The sequence below is a fragment of the Vespa crabro genome, chromosome 3, assembly GCF_910589235.1.
Source record: "Vespa crabro chromosome 3, iyVesCrab1.2, whole genome shotgun sequence".
NCBI classification, from domain to species: Eukaryota; Metazoa; Arthropoda; class Insecta; order Hymenoptera; family Vespidae; genus Vespa; species Vespa crabro.
The window spans coordinates 10,806,234-10,823,981 of NC_060957.1; the positions used below are offsets into that span (position 1 = coordinate 10,806,234).

Below are 17,748 nucleotides of genomic sequence, written 5' to 3' on the forward strand. Positions count from 1 at the left end.
AAAAACAACAACGAGACAAATTTTTATCTTGCGTCATTCCTCGCAAATTCCTAATTTTTATTGACTTTGTTTGTATAATAAAATAAAAAAGAAAAAAAAAAAGAAAAAAGAAAAAGAAAATAAAAAAAAATGTCTATCTAAAAGAGGAGAGAAAAAAAAGGTTTAATACGAAGTTACTTTAATACGTTGCGTGTTATGCTATAAGAAAAAAAAAAAAAAAGAAAAAGAAAAAAGAAAAGAAAAAAATCTTTTTTTTTTACATCGAGGATAAAAGATCTTTCATGATAAATACCTTTTTCATTTTTCTTTCCGTTTCAAATCGCTTCCATTCGAAATTATGCGTTAACATTATTATCCTATATAAGTATCTACACACACGCGCGCGCGCGCGCACACACACACACACATACACACACACACATACACACACACACATACACACACACACATACATATATATATATATAATATATGTATACGCCATTTTCACGATTTTCACGCTTTCCCGAGACTTCGATCCAGGACTCTTAAACGAAGAACGGCCATTAACAATAATAACCGGCCCGTCAAGAGCTGTTCCTTGTACGTACTTACATACTTACTTACATGCGGTTCTACGCATTTTCCACGCCACCTTTCACCGTAAACATGCGCGCCATCATTGAATTTCAAACGCGACCGAACAGCTCCTTTTTTTCTTTTTCTTTTGTTTATGCTCTTTTTCTTCTTTTTTTCTTTTTTGTTAATTTGTTCATTTTCTTCTCTTTTTTTATTTTTTTTTTATTTTATTATATTTACTTGTTTTGCTTTTGCTCATATAACATGACTCGTTCATGCTTCTCTCGATCCATTTCTCTCTATTACGTAATACAAAACATTCTTATTGAAAGTAACATATACGAAGGGAATTTGAAAAAAAAAAAAAAAGAAAAAGGAAAAATTCCTCAATGAATTTTATATTTTTCATATAAAATAATAAATTAAATTTCTCATTAATATTTACGCATCTCTTCGAGAAATCTTTTATTGCATAATATAATATATTGTTATTGAAAGTAAATTGAAATGAATTTGAGAAGAATTTAATAATAATTAAAAAAAAAATAAAAAAAAAAGAAAAAAAAAAGATAAAAAAAAAAGGAAAAAGGAAGAAAAGAAACGAAAAGAAAGAGAACAAAGAAAAAATTTTTAAATAAATTTTTCGGTATGTTTTATATATATATACTTTTTTCGTTTTTTTTGTCATGCAAAAATAAATTAGACCTCATTGACGTTTATCTCTCCTCGAGATTTCTTATCGCGAAAGTTTAAATCCCTTATTTCCTTCGTTAATTCTTTCACTTCGTCTTCCACCTACATCCCACGAAGAATATTCATTCTCTCTCTCTCTCTCTCTCTCTCTCTCTCTCTCTCGCTCTCTCTCTCGCTCTCTCTTTCTCTCTCTTCCCAAAAGATAAGAATCGTCGACTGAAGAAAGGATAAAAGGAAATGGATGGATCAAAATAAAAATAAATAAAATGAAATAAAATAAAATAATTAAAAAAGAAATCGAAAAGAAAAAAGAACTTCCCTTTGAGGACATCAACCGATGGATCCTTCCACGTATTTCGACGTGACAACGTGATCGTCCACGAATTCACGAGATTTGACGAATTTGTAGATCATTTTAAAGGCGATTAACGTTGGCGAATTGACTTATAAAAATTAATTTTTTATGTCCATTTAACATTAATAATCTTGCAAATCTATAATTATTATTGCATTTGATTAAAGCATAATAATATAATTATTGAAACGATTTATAAGAATCTCGGCCATAGTCTTTACAATTTCAAATAATATATGAATTCGGGAAGAAGTATTCATCGTTTATTTTCGTTAGTGGCAAACGTTAAAGCAGATTTATTTAACTTTATATACGAGCGGATCCCGTTTTAACGTAGACCTGCATTTATTACATTTAAAACGAGGGATTAAAGCCAAAACTATCTTGTAAAATTAGAACGAGAGAACAACGAATTACGATGATTTTCAAAAAGCACGTTTGAATCGGATAATTAGATGGATAAAATATCTTTTAATATTAAAAAGAACTTGATTAATCAACAATGATCGTTACTTCTACTTCGTTCAGACAATGTAAAGAAAAAAAGAAGAAATCAAAAAAAAAAACATTATCTTTCTTTTCTTTTTTTTTTTTTTACTGAAAATTTTACGGAAAATTTTAGATTCGATTGTTTGTTTCGAAATTTTTTATTTTTACTCTATTTACTCTATATGTATATATATATATATATATATATATATATATATATAAAGTTAATTTATACTATATAATATATCTTTCTAAATTATATTTATATTATATTATACAATACTATGCTATAATAGTATGCATTATAATATAATATAAAACTATTAAATATAAATATATACCGTACATTATATCACTATTACATTATGTAACATAATTTATTTACGATCGGATACAAAATTAAAGAAATAAAAAAAGGAAAAAGAAGAATAAAGAGAAATTCGTTCCTGCTGTCATTAGCCAAGCTCCAATAATTACAATTCACGTACTTCTGAAAGACAAAAGGAAAGAAGAAACAAAAAGCGAGAGAGTATCAGAGAGAGAGAGAGAGAGAGAAAAGAAAAGATCTGCAAAAAGAAGGAGAAATAAAAGTAAAAGGAAAGAAAAGAAAAGGTGGGAAAAAAAGAGAAAAAGAAACGATCGGTAAGGAAAAGGCGCGGCACTTGGCCGTATCGAACGTCGATCGATTTTTCGTTGGACGGGTTTAGGTCGGTCGCGCCAGCCAGCGAGAACACGGTCCTCGTCGCAGCTACGGATATCGTGCAATGGTCCAGCGTGCGCGCACATACGCGCCTATATATGTAAGAGAGACGCGGAGCAGAGCGCCAAGAAGCGAGCAGGCTGTGAGAGCACGTCTATAAATAGGATCGCCGAGAGACCGAGATGAGGCCTCCTCTCGTGCTTCGTGATGTCTCTCTCTCTCTCTCTCTCTCTCTCTCGCTCTCTCTCTCTCGCTCTCTCTCCCTCTTTCTCTCTCTTGTTCTCTCTCACTTTCTCGTTCTCCCTTTGGCGCGCGCGACCGACCACCTCTCTACCTCTTCCCTCTCCACCCACCTCCCACCACCCACCACCCCTTCTCCTTTCCTTCCTTCCCATCCGCGACACGATGTACTCTTTTGCTCTTTCTTTCTCTTGCTCTCTCTCTCTCTCTCTCTCTCTCTCTCTCTCTCTCTCTCTCTTTCTCTGTCTCTCTCTCTTTTTCTTTCTCCTTGAGAGTTCACCTTCGTGTCTTGGACATCCCTCTAGACGCCGCGACGACGACGACGACGACGACGAAAACGACGAGGATCTCTCTCTTTCTCTTTCTCTCTCTCTCTCTCTCTCTCTCTCTCTCTCTCTCTCTCTCTCTCTGTCTTCTACGTGTCAAAATATGAAATAACTTTAATGAAATTAATTAGAAGGCATTTGATATATATATATATATATACACGTAAGTTCATATATAAATATATAAATACATATATATATATATATATATATAAATAAATATGTACGTAAGCAGATATAATTGATTTTGAAGTGAAAACTCTCTTATGCCTTTATTATTTACACGAAACATTAATTTCGAACTTTGCAAATATTTTATTATCAATTTTTAATTTAATTTACATTAATATCTTTACGAACGATCGAGGGATATTACATGCATACACAAGTATGTAAATCGATAAGGGTTGAATGAAAGAAAATCGGATTAAATTAAGAAGCAAGTTCTCGAGTTTAAAAGAGAGTATTAAGATAGTAGAGAGAGAAAGAGAAAGAGTGAGAGAGAAAGACAGAGAGAAAAAGAAAGAGAGAAAGGGAGAGAATGAGAGATAGAGAGAGAGAGAGAGAGAGAGAGAGAGAGAAAGAGAGAGAAGTGGTTGGATTAAATAAGAGAGTCTATTACATATCACTCGACGATCGATTCCTTCGACTTCTTCCTCCTCCTCCTCCTCCTCTTCCTCCTCCTCTTCCACCTCCTCATCCTCATCCTCTTTCACCATCTCTTCCTTCCGTTACTTTCAAAGCTCTCTCTTTCTCCCTACCATCTAACCATCTAACTCCACCCTTCCAACCCCTCTTCATTTCTCAATCATGAGAAAACTAAAAGGAGAGGTAGTATATATACGATATCGCCACAACCCTATCCCCACCCTCAACCTCCAAGCCCACCCTACCCTACCCTACCCTACCCTACCCTACACTCTGAGCTCTCTCTTCATTCACACTATAAAGCTCAGGACGGTACTCGTCGAACTGTCGCATCGATCTTTCGAAATGGCATCAAAGCACAGGAGCGACCGAAGCAGCCGGTAGAGCAGGCAAGCAAGTAAGCAAGCAAGCAAGCAGGCAGGCAGGCAGGCGGGCAGCCAAGCAGGCCGGCCGGCCGGCCGGCCGGCGATCATCCAACCAGCCACACCCCGGACACGATTAAACCTGTTGCTGCTACGTCCATGGGGCCAACACTTTGCACGAGCGTGCACGCAAATGTGCATGTTCGTCTGCACGAAAGCATGACAAACTAGGAGTCGATAAAATAGACAGATAGATGGATAGATAGATAAAGAGATAAATAGATAAATAGAAAAATGAATAGATAGATAAAGTAAAAGAAAGAGAAAGAGAAAGCTTTGAGGTATGTATGTATAAATATACATTCATTTAAAAAAAACACTCCTCTCTCTCTCTCTCTCTTTCTTTCTCTCTCTCTCTCTCTCTCTCTCTCTCTCTCTCTCTCTCTCTCTCTCTCTCTCTCTCTCTGTCGTTCATAATACGCCTCCGTTCAGTAATTTCCCCTCTCCTCGTTCATCCTAACCTCAACTCGTAACTTCTCCCCCTATTTACGAGGCACCTTTTGCTCTTACCTTTGACATACCCTTACCATTTCAACCTTATCTGTAGCGATCGATACGCCACCACCGGGCGCGAAATATAACCAACCCGTACGACGTATGCAGTGTGACGTATGTACAGTAGAAGCGCTTCTCCCGCCTGATGTTCTTCCAATTCTCCATCGACCACAAATATGTTATATGTATATATTTTGTGTACCTATATATATATATTATGTATATATATACATGTTATATATATTTATACATTATGTATGTATATATTGTATGTATATATATCTATATATATACATAAATGTAGTGACGTAGAAAATAGAGTGAGAGAGAGAGAGAGAGAAAGAGATGTGTGTTTTATGTTATTAATTCTTTGTTTTTGCTTTTTTTTTTAGTTATTGAAATTTAGATTTTTAGAAACTATCCGTAATATGAGTTTTTCATCAAAGAAAATTTTTATGATCGTATAATTGGTTCGATTGTTGAATTAAAGTGAAGTGAGGTTAGAAAAAAGTCAAAAGTTTTTGCATGAATTGCAAATGATTGAAATTACAATTGTACTCGTTAGGGTAGTTAATGTTTTTTTAATTTTTTTTTTTTTTGTTTTGTTTTATTTAGATTAGTGGTTATCTTTCGTTTTCCTCTTTTATTATAATAAAGATAGGCAAATTAACGATTTCCAGGTATTTTAAATCGTGGGAGGAGGAAGAAGAAAGTCATATCATTTTTTAATTAGATATGAAAGCATTGTTATGAATGATAAATAAGTATTCTCGACATCCTCCCACGTTAATCGCGTCCAATATTTTCCAATATTAATATTTTACAACTAAAGATCATTTGAAGGTATTGGAAATAGAATGATATGGTGGATGGATTGAAAATATTTTAAGTAAATTATTGTATATTCGCATTGTAATATACAAATACATATATATATATATATATACGCAAAACATCAACGTTAATAATAAAAAATAAAAAATATATATATTAAATATATATATATATATATATATATATATATATATATATATATATATATATATATATATATATATATCGGATAATAGGAATCGGATTTAAATTTATATAAAAAATTGTTTACAAGCATGATATTATTCATACCAATGTAAAGAATGTCGGCTTAAAATTTCGATAAAAAATTATCTGCGTATAACAAGGCAATTCGAACGATCCAATACGTAAAAGGTATAGACGTATACATATATCAATAGGATTATAGTTCCGATTTAAAAAAAAAAGAAAAAAATAAAAGGAGAAGATAGAAAAAAAATGGACGACGATCGGCAACGATAACGTCGGCTAAGTCGTAACTCAACGTCAAAGAATGAACGAGACAGCACGCCATCAGTGAAATATTCATTCTCTCGACTGATCCATCGAATATATATATATATATATATACGCACACTCTTATTCTCTGAACCTTTATCAATAATAGCCCGTATATTCTGACGTGTTGTCGCGAGTACCGTTTTGCAAGGTCGCACTATCGACAAACGTCATTCACCGTTGATACGTTTATCGCGCTACGTTTGGATTACGAGCTCCTCGTTGTTAATACCTACAAACATATATACTTACGTCCATGCGTACTTACATACGTATGTAAGTACACACGTATCTAAGTACGTACGTACAGTACGTACATATATATGTATATTATGTATATATATATATATATATATATGCATCTAGATGTATGTATATGTAAGAAGTTAAGTCGTCGCTCTACGAAGAAGTACGAAGGGTTGACGTTATCCGGTACATGGCTAGTACCTACTTACGTTCTTCGTCTCATCGATCTTCTCTTTTTAGAAACTAAAAGTTCAACGCATACTATGCACAATATTTCTAGATAGATATCTTACAGATTTTTCCTTTTTCAATGAAATACGAGTTAAACGTTAACTCATCGTGAGTTTAAGAAAAAAAAGAAAAAATCTATATAATTGTATGAAAAAAAGAAAAAAAGAAAAAGAAAAAAAAAGAACAGAGAAAATAACTTCCGGTATAAATAATCTGACGATGTTATTGTTCTCAATTCCTTCTCTTCGAGATCCACATAAAATAGAAGGATTATTCGACGGACCTCAAACACATACAAAATATCTATAACTTGCCCAAGTATTCTTTTATATTTCAAAAATATAAATATAAATTTAATTCTCGTTGTAATCGTAAAAAGCAAAAAGAGAAGGAGAAATTCTGGAGGCTGACTTTTATTAAAAAGAAAAGAAAATTAAAAGTGAAAAAGAAAGTTATATAAAAAGATATAGAGAGAGATAAAAAGAGAGAGAGAGAGAGAGAGAGAGAGAGAGAGAGAGAGAGAAGAAAGAAGGAAGAAAGAAAGAAAGAAAGAAAGGAAGGAAGGAAGGAAAAGAAAGACTCCAGGGTAAATAATCTCACGGAATATTCCAGCTGGTTCTCTCGATCGACAAGATTCACCTTTCCCTCCTCCCTAACCTACCCACTATTTTATTCCATTCTCGTAAAAAAAAAAAAGTAAGTCAATGGGAAAAAAGAAAAAGAATGAGAGAGAAAGAGAGAGAGAGGGGGGAAAACAGATGGGGTGTAGAACAGGATGGTGAGGTAAAAGTCATACAGAAACGATAGTAACGCTGCGCTCGAGTGGGCGTTTACAGAGAGTAAACGCGGGGTGAGCAAGAGATCGTCGAGCCAGGCAACAGCAGCATCCTCGAAAGTTCCCGCAGGGGTTAGGGTCACGTCACCGACGCGGAGGCGCCGTTTTACCACCATCATTACATTACTATCACCGGCAGTATCATAGTTACCACCACCACCATCACCACCACCGTCGTCATCGTCGTCATCACCACCACTATCACCACCACCACTACCACCATCGCCATTACCACTACCACGATCACCGAGAGAACGAGAAGATTGATAAAGGGGGAAAGGAAGGGAGAAACTGAGAGGGGTTCATTGAGGAACGGCACGTGTACGTTTGCGGTCGAAGTGGGAGTCATGGTCGGTCAGGGGTAGGGACAAGAGAGAGAGAGAGACGACAAGGGTTGCCAGGCAGCACGCTCAAACGGGTTGCCCCTGACGACTGGTTGCGTCACTGCAGCGCTGCGTGACGTCACGCGACGCCACTGCCCTTGACCGGCCGGATAACATGTACGCACACATACTTTTGCCAACGTACACGCAGCCACACATACACATATAAAACTATACTACATATATCTATATACACACATGTACCGTAAAAGAAAGACCGGGGAGAGCGTCCTCTCGACCCCTGCAGAATACCACCCCACCACAAATGACGCGTTCACCTGCGACTTTAAGTCGACTTAACCGACTACCACCTTCTCCCCTCGACTCCCAAACCCCTACTCATCATTCGAACCCGATAGTGTTGTGCGACGATACGTTGATTACTTTCTAAAGGGAGATAGACAGAGAAAGAGATAGAGATAGGGAATGTTAAAACGGGACGCGTACGTTGGCGTTACTATTTCGAGAACTCGAGAGCCGTTTACCGCTTGATATAACATTCCGCTCATTGTCTCCGTTCCGTATCGATTGTTGCGCTCTACTGTTCTCTCTCTCTCTCTCTCTCTCTCTCTCTCTCTCTCTTTCTTTTTCTCATGTACACAGGCACACCCCGCCAAAGGGAATGTCTTCATTCTAATCGGGGAAACATTTCCCATTTAAAATGAGATTCTTTTATATTAGAAATATATTTGAACGGTCTTTTTCTTTTCTTCTATATTCTCTCGAATAATATCTTCGATCTATCGAAATATATCCTTACAAATAGACATTTTATTAATAGCACATTTACGTAACCATTGAAATCAACCGATCGATGTCAAGCTGAACTTGTATGTATACATGAATTGTATGTATGTATATACGTATGTATGTATCTATGTATGTAATCCATTGCCGTCATTTCTGTCACTTGTCAAAATAAATTTCTAATCCAAGTGACTTCGCGATTCTCATTTATGTACTTAATAATAAAACTTTATTACATTGCGTTTTCATTGAAATAGCTTGACATTATCAAGCACTCTTTCAAAATTGTTCATCCATTTTATTTCGTTGCTTATCTTCTAGTCACGTTGTTACCTATGTAAGCCAAAGGGATTCCCTTACGTGTTTTATATATTCGCTATTAATGCGTCAAATGATCTCTTATACTTGGTATTTATCACGCACGTGTATGTTTAGATATGTGTGTATGTGTGTGTGTGTGTGTGTATGTATGTATGTATTTATATACATATATACAAACCATGTACCTACATATATTTGTATGTGTATATACAATATATATATACAGCTAACTTACCAGCTGACATTCGTCCGTTCATTCACTTCGTTCATCCATTCATAAAACCTACGTAAAGTGACGCGCATGCGCACGCCTACTCGTTATCAGAATTCGATAGTGGATTTGAAATTCGTAAAAATTAACGGGAGAAACGATGGGGTTGTAATCTTCGCATTCACAAACGTTTTAATACGTAAACATAAATATATATATATATATATATATATATATGTTTATGCATATCATTTCATAGAAACGATATAATATATTAAATTCGCGAAATCCAGATAGATCGTTAAAATGAAGTCATCATTTCTACGTAAACGTATCCATGTAAGCACGATGTTATGTAATTTATATAACGATTACTCGAATTACCTCTTCGTGTTAAAATATCATGTATATGTGTATATATGTATATAGATATAAGTGTATACGTATATATTGGATGTACGATAAATTTTGCACTCACGTGCTACTAATGTCGTAATCGATCCACGTGGATTATATCAAACACGTCTGCTTCTTGCTCGATCGTTCTAGCGTGAAGTTATAACTACTGTACCGTATTAATGGCTTCAATTAAACGCAGTTGTTCTTAATTTAGTTTTTAGAATACACGCTCGATTATATTTGATATCTGAGAAAATTTTTATTATTGAATTTTCATTAATAGCATTGAAAATAATATGCTGTTCATTTTCTTTTAATTGTTTTTTTTTTTCTTTTTTCAACGGAGATACAATTTTTATACAAAATTTTTTTTTGGTTCCAAAAACAATAAAAATATAAATATAAACATGATCTTTACAGGATTCCTAAAGAAAATTTTATTAAAATGAAAGAAAAAAAAAAAAAAAAAAAAATATATATATATATATATATATATATGTATGTACTCCAAATTTTATATAAAAAAAAAAAAGAAAAAAAAAAACATTTTTTAAACTTAATAACAAAAATTCATCTTACATTCACAATTAAATCATTTTTATAACATGATATCACAAATGTATACAAAATATTTCCCATTAGTAACAGCGTATACATTATTTGTAAAAATATTATCGATGTGAAGATTACAAAAATCTCTTATGAAAGTAATGAATCATTTTTTCTTTTTCCATTTTGAATCATCACAGAGCAATATATATATATATATATATATATATATATATATATATATATATATATTATTGTTTGCTTATAGGTTGCGTTTCCCTTTTGAGCCATTGAAGCGCTTGATCATTTTCAGGATCTTGGAGCAAAGGGCTTAATGTTTTCAGACATTTTGCATGATAATTATTTAAATAATTAATCTGTAATTACAAAATAATTCGTATTAATAATTTTATACTTAATTAATATATATATATATATGATGTCTTTTTTAAGTCTTTGTTTATTTTTGTAAGAAATGAAAAGTAGGAATAAACGTACCTCTTCGTCCGTCAATAAAGAGACATTGAGCAAATTAGTTTGAATTGGAACAAGCGTTACAGTTTCAAATGTAAGAAACTTGATATTTTTAAATTTATATGGAGTTTTCGTTGTTACAACTAACTCTATGTTCTCTAACCTGATACCAAATTCCTTATCTTCATAATATCCTGGTTCTAAAGAGAAATCGTTTATATTAAATAATGTTTATAAAAATTACATTTAAATAAATAATAATCAATATAATTTACCATTGGATAAAAACATTCCTGGTTGTAAGCCAGGATCATCGGGATATGGTTTCCAAGATATACCAATTGGTTGTTCATGAACATTTAAATAAGATCCTATTCCATGTCCCGTACCGTGTAAATAATTAAGTCTGCAATATTTGTTTTCTTTTTTTTTTTTTTTTTTTTTTTTTTTTATACAAATTTACATTGAACATATATATCAAATTATTCAAATAAATATACACACCCGACACTCCATAAGCTTTCGCGGGCTAAAGTATCCAAATAATTGCCTTTTGTTTTTAAAGGAAAAATTGTTGATGACAAACGACATTGCCCTTTAAATACACGTGTGAAACATTCACGTTGATAATCCGTAGGTATACCAAAATGTATAGTTCGTGTTACATCTGTAGTTCCATCTTTGTATTGTGCTCCTGAGTCACAAAGATAAAATTCTTTGTCTGTAATTGGAACGTCTGTTTCTGGAGATGGTGAATAATGAATTATGGCACCGTGTGGACCAACCGACGATATAGTAGTGAAACTTAAGCCGATGTAGTGCTTTTGCTCCCTTGAAGAAAAAAAAAAAAGGAAAAAAAAAAGAGAACAGAAGAGAGTATGTAGCATATGAAACAAAAACGATATTAATATGATGATCAATGAAAATAATTATATGCTTTAAATACTTACGTTCTAAATTTTTCAAGTTGACTTGCTCCAGAAATCTCTGAAACATATTCCTTTTTATTTTTTATTTTATCCTCTAACCAAGCAAAATATTTCACAAGTGCTACAGCATCGCGTATATGAGCAGCTTTCATTCCCTCTATTTCTATAGAATTTTTAATTGCCTTAGCTACACTGACAGGAGAAATAGCTATATGCTTGTTCATATCTCCGCAATCAGAATGAATAGCGTAACTGGAACCATTACTTATCCATATTAAATCGTTTGAACAAGTAGCTGCTTTTTGTTTTAAAAACCTATGTATATCGTTGTATGGATGAAAAGTAAGATTTACCCCTTCATTTTTTAATTGTTGTTTCGCTGGTTCTGTTAATCTAGTAACATCGACAAACATATGTACTTCTTCCATAGTAATAATGACAAATGCAAAGAATATAGGATTATAAGGAATGTCAGAGCCTCTTAAATTTAAAAGGTATGCAACCTCATCCAGAGCGGTAATAATCAATATTTTGGCACTAGTCAATTTCATAGTATCGCGACACAATTTTATTTTTTCGCCTGCACTTTTACCAGAAAAATGCAATGACTGAGGAACGATGTTATTTGCTGTTGGTAATGGTTGTTCGTTGCCCCATACTTTATCTATTAAATTTTCTTCAAGCGGTAATAAAGTATGTCCTGCAGCAATTAGGGCAGTATGCAATGTAACCCATTTTGTGTAACTTAATAAATTTGGATCTGCCCCGACCACAGATTTTGGTGGCAAGTTAGAAGCCAACCAAGCCTGCATGGTAGGCGTCTCCAATAGACCTTCCTTCATAAGAGTCCATTCTTCTGATGGATCTAATTCTGCTGAAGCTTGAGTAAAATATCTACCGTCTGTCCAAAGTAATGCTTTGTCTATTGTAATAATTGCTGTACCAAGAGATCCGGTAAATCCACTTATAAATTTAAGCCTTTGATCATGTTCTCGTAAATATTCTGACTGATGAGCATCCTCTGAATTTACAACAATAGCTTGAATTCCTTCCTCTTTTATAGCACCAACTTGAATATTTTTCATTAATTCTCGAAGCCTCGCTAATTTTACAGCTCCAGTTCTTTGTGCCATATTGGAATATCTATGTTACAAAAAAAGGAGGAAAGAAACAAAAAATTAGAAATAATAACTAAACAGATCATACTAACCTAGAGAAAATAATTTTTTATTTTGTATAATCGTTAATTTCCGAATACTACTTTACCTATTTTAATACTCACAAATTATTAAGTTATCTTGTATTACTTTTACAATCATAAGATTGTTACTCAGAAGAAGAAAATTTTTATCAGATAATATTTTTATCAATCACAGAGATAACTCTAAATATAATTTCAAATGTTTAACGAATATACCAATTTGTACTTATATAGAAGAATAAAAAATTTTTAACGTATTTATTTGAAAAATTAACTACTCTATATATACCGTATCACATATATACAATGTGTTTCACTTTATGGATACTAAAATATAAAATTACTGTGCTATATTAAAACGACACCTCTCTGAAATTAATTTATCGTAACAAAGAGGTAATACTTTTTTATCTTCTAGTATTGGTACACTTATTGAGGTTAGAAACGATACGTAACAGCTATATTAATTCAGAAGAAGTTGGCAACATATATAATATAGTAAGCTTTTTTGTAAACTCGTCGTATATATTACTTATTTAATATTAAAAGCCGGCTTGATTTTTCTCAAATTTTCTAAAATATATTATGTTGTCAACGAACAATGACAATTATATATAATAATATAAAATTATTTAATTGCATCGTTACATCCAAGATTCTATTTATTAGAATTAATTTGAATATATTTTAAGGAAAAGACTTTATTAAAGTCAAATATAATATTCAATTTGTAAAGAAAAACTAACAATAGTGCTTAAAACAATAGACAATTTGGAACGTAATTATATTTATCTTCAAGATATAATATTTTGAATTAATAAGATTATAGATTTTATATAAAAATTAAATAATATGTTGAACGTGACACGATATTGTTCAAAGTCCTTAACAAATTCTACTTTAACAAAATGTTTACCGCCTTGGAGAAATTTATTAACGAACAACAACAGGGCAAAAGTAAATGTATTCCAAAATGTTTTTGCACCAATGAAAAGAAGTTCGTTTTTATTGTCAAAGGTATTTTATTATATTAATTGATAATATTATAAAGAGAAATATATATTTAATATTTCACAGATTAAACATTATTAATAATTTGTAGGAGTCACTTAGACAATCTGGTACAATAGCTATAAACTATGCGTCAAAGGCAAATAAAAATTCAGATAAAATTGTTGGCTCTTGGTTACTTATTTGCGGTGGAATGGTTTTCGTAGCTGTTGCTTTAGGTACTTTAATTTATTTTATATTTTATACACAAATTCATCGAATCATTAAAATCATTGTTGATTTAACATATGGAAAGTAAAATATTGATAGGATAGTCTATAACATTATTTATAATCTTCTTATAATATTTGTATTAAATATAAAATGTATTAAAATTAAATATGAATAAAAATATCTACTCTTTTCTTTTTTTTTCTCTTTCTTTACTTTCTTTTTTATATTTATAGGAGGTGTTACAAGACTTACTGAATCAGGTTTGTCTATGGTTACCTGGAAATTACTTGGGGAAAAAATGCCTATTAACGAAGAACAATGGCATATTGAATTTGAACGTTATAAACAATTTCCTGAGTATAAAATGTAAGATCAATGAAGATGATTTTCATTACATTTTTATATATATATATATATATAAAGATTTCTATAAATATAATAATTTTGCATAGAACTAATAAAGATATGACATTGGATGAATTTAAAAGAATTTGGTGGATGGAATACTTCCATAGAACATGGGGTCGATTAATTGGTGGTGTATTTTTAATACCTGCAACATACTTTTGGTTTTCTGGTATGCTTAAATCAGAAATGAAAATACGTGTTGCGGTATTAGGATCATTAATCGGTTTACAAGGATTAATGGGATGGTATATGGTTAAATCTGGCTTGGAAGATCGTTTTAATGAACCTTCAGATGTACCAAGAGTATCACAGTATCGTCTTGCTGCACATTTAGGATTAGCATTTATAATATATTCAGGATTTTTATATAATGCTCTGAGCTATTTAGTACCTGCAAAAAAAATAGGAAATGGTAGTCTTAATATTGAAAATTTCAATGCAGCAGTAAAAAAATTAACATTCTTTAGATATTTAGTTCATTCTACTAAAGGGATGATCTTTTTGACTGCTATGTCCGGTGCATTTGTAGCCGGTATGGATGCTGGACTTATTTATAATACTTTTCCAAAAATGGCAGACAAATGGATTCCTGATGATTTATTTGCAATACCTCAGACATTAAGAAATTTTACTGAAAATCCAACCACTGCACAATTTCAACATCGATATCTGGTAAAATATGATATAAAACTTGGTATAATGTATAATAATTTAATATTATCTATTTGTCTGTATGTATAATGTTTTATTTGTTACAGGGTATATTTTCTTTTGTATTAGTAAATATTATTGCTATTTTGGCCCGAAATCATAAACTTCCCGGCTATGGGAAAACAGCTGTAAATACTGTATTGGGTGCAGGCTATTTACAAGTTTCTTTAGGTATTTTAACTTTATTATATCATGTACCAGTACCATTAGCTGCATCTCATCAGTGTGGTAGTCTTATTCTTTTAAGTAGTATACTCTGGCTTTGTCACGAGTTAAAATATGTAAAATATGTAAAAATGTTGATGAAGTGAAATTTTAAACAATTTTTTGTATGCTCTGATCTTAAAAAAAAAAAAAAAGATCGTATGTATATATTTTATATAATTTATATTATTCTTTTTTGAAGAATAAAAAAAATGTTATTTGACACAAACCATCAATTTTAATAACATACATCTTTATTCTTATCAAATTTATTTTTGAAATAAGGAAGCAAAATCGTTGCACTAGAGAATTTTCACAACATTATGCTTTATTTGACAATGCATTATATTATAATTAATATGTATAGAAATTAATTTATGTGAATTTGTTAAATATCATACCAATAATCAAGTAACAGTCTGAATAATTTATATTTTTCACTGTTGTACTTGTTTTTGGTTTTACAATATGAGAAAAAAAATAATAAATATCTATTCTTAGATAAGAATAATATTGGCGAATCATGTAATAATCATATTACATTCACTTTTTTTGTTGATTAAAAATAAGTCAGTATGGACATAACTCTACTCATACTCTTAATAAGTAACATTATTCATTTGATTAGTTTAAAAAATGTGTAAACGTTGCTTAACTCATAACTACTATCTAATCACAATGTTTTCTTTGCAAATTCCAAAAATTTTTTCTGTATTTTATAAGATCTGATTAGCAACAAATATTTAATATGTTATTGGCAGTTATCCTACATTGTCTTCAATCAGTCATTCTTTGATCTTTAAAGACATCACACGCATTGGTCCAGCGTAGCAATGTTAATATTAAGCAACTGCTCTATTAGGCATTTGGAATTGCACTTTTATCATTGTAAAGATGTTTATTTACATATTACATTCTTGAAATGTTACTTTTATAGTTCATCGCACTTTGCTCAACATTACATAATCATGAGTATTAATAAACAGCACATTAATATTATTTGCAAATAATATCGAAAAAAGATAAAACCTATATTAAAAATGTTATGCCAAACGTCGTGTTTAAGAAATTACAAGATTAAGTTATTAATAGGTCTTAGTCAAATACATTCAGCACTGTTATTGTTATTACAAACGGTGTTCTCATATATCTTCAATATTTTATTCTTTTTGTAATGTTTAAATAAATTATAATAGCTCGATACCAATTGAGCAATCGAAATGCAGTCTCTGTTAATACATTATAGATAACCCAATTTTGGCATACCAATACTAATATCAGTCTGATAAAATTTATTATCACGGAGAACTTTTTGCAACAATTAGTTGCTGTTAACAAGTATTTCATAATAAAGTGTTTTACAAAGTAAATGCAACATTACCTTTGCTTGCGTTTATACTATAACTCAAAAATGTAAGAAACATTTTAAAACTTATCCCTTTACCAGAAAAAAAGGAAAAAAAAAAATAAAAGAAAAATTTAAACGCACTGCTATATTCACATGTAAAAAATGAATAATGTTATAGTATATATTAAAGCATAATCATATATACTAAACAATGCGAATTGCGTTTAAAGCTAACACTGATATTTAACACACTTTACACTCATTTATTGAAGCAAAAGTACTGTTCAACATTTTGCTGTATTAGTTTTGTGCTAAAGAAATGCATGATTGTTCAAATATGTAATATTTCATTTTGCATATGAAATAGGTTTTATACATTTTTATATCCAGTAAAATATAATTTTAATAAATATAATACAATTGCAACTTGTAAAAGAATAATAATTGATGTATAAATAAATTAGGCATAAGATTAAATATCTTATTTCAATATTTAGCTTGAATGTTGATAATTCGACATGAAATTTTTATGAATATGAAAAATATAATTTATGGAAAACATTACAAGCTGCTTTCATTGAATTAGTAAAATATTATGAAATTCAATGTTTATTATATGATAGTGAATTTAAAATAAGTTTGTATTTTCTAAAAAAGTGAAACTCTGTGAAACTTAGCATATTTGTGAAGAAATTTTAATAATTGTATGAAAATGATGAATCACTTTTTTGAAAATTTAATTTGATCATTATTTTGTATAAGATATTTTTATAAATAATATAAATACATGTTTACAAGTCATTATTCAAATATCTCCATTAATAGAAAGAGTCAGTGCACAACCAACATTTCTTTGCATTTTATACACATATTATTTCTCTAGAGGCTCAATAAGCAACAGCTATATTAAATGATAAAAACTTGCTAGTTTTAATTTGAAAGATTTTTTCATCTTATGATCTTTCTGTTATTCTTGTTTTTATTTGTAAAATTCTTGTTGTATTTTTCATTTGGAACAAATAAAAAAATAATGATCTGCATTGAAAAG

At 31.1% G+C, this 17,748-nt stretch overlaps 2 protein-coding genes across 2 annotated transcripts; one reads left to right on the plus strand and one right to left on the minus strand.

Annotated features, from left to right (window-relative positions):
* Nucleotides 1-10,257: 10,257 nt before the first annotated feature.
* On the minus strand, nucleotides 10,258-13,028 carry LOC124423243 (xaa-Pro aminopeptidase ApepP). Its single transcript, XM_046960783.1, has 7 exons — nucleotides 12,887-13,028; nucleotides 11,626-12,747; nucleotides 11,180-11,506; nucleotides 10,951-11,081; nucleotides 10,700-10,875; nucleotides 10,454-10,578; nucleotides 10,258-10,415 (listed from the first exon to the last, which is right to left on the minus strand). Coding segments are annotated over exons 2-7 (1,872 nt in total). The 5' UTR covers nucleotides 12,738-12,747; nucleotides 12,887-13,028; the 3' UTR covers nucleotides 10,258-10,414.
* Nucleotides 13,029-13,387: 359 nt separating this feature from the next.
* On the plus strand, nucleotides 13,388-17,728 carry LOC124423244 (cytochrome c oxidase assembly protein COX15 homolog). Its single transcript, XM_046960784.1, has 5 exons — nucleotides 13,388-13,822; nucleotides 13,908-14,034; nucleotides 14,263-14,395; nucleotides 14,482-15,109; nucleotides 15,196-17,728. Exons 1-5 carry the CDS (start codon nucleotides 13,658-13,660, stop codon nucleotides 15,457-15,459), a joined length of 1,317 nt encoding a protein of 438 aa, XP_046816740.1. The 5' UTR covers nucleotides 13,388-13,657; the 3' UTR covers nucleotides 15,460-17,728.
* Nucleotides 17,729-17,748: the final 20 nt, after the last annotated feature.

Excerpts from the sequence above, each read along its gene's own strand:
- LOC124423243 (XM_046960783.1), bottom strand. The coding sequence starts at position 12,737 with ATGGCACAAAGAACTGGAGCTGTAAAATTAGCGAGGCTTCGAGAATTA. Across the intron at positions 11,507-11,625 it reads CAACTTGAAAAATTTAGAAC|GGAGCAAAAGCACTACATCG; the intron begins GTAAGTATTTAA and ends TTTTTCTTCAAG. Across the intron at positions 10,579-10,699 it reads CTTTATTGACGGACGAAGAG|ATTAATTATTTAAATAATTA; the intron begins GTACGTTTATTC and ends TTGTAATTACAG.
- LOC124423244 (XM_046960784.1), top strand. The coding sequence starts at position 13,658 with ATGTTGAACGTGACACGATATTGTTCAAAGTCCTTAACAAATTCTACT. Across the intron at positions 14,396-14,481 it reads CAATTTCCTGAGTATAAAAT|AACTAATAAAGATATGACAT; the intron begins GTAAGATCAATG and ends AATTTTGCATAG. Across the intron at positions 15,110-15,195 it reads AATTTCAACATCGATATCTG|GGTATATTTTCTTTTGTATT; the intron begins GTAAAATATGAT and ends TATTTGTTACAG.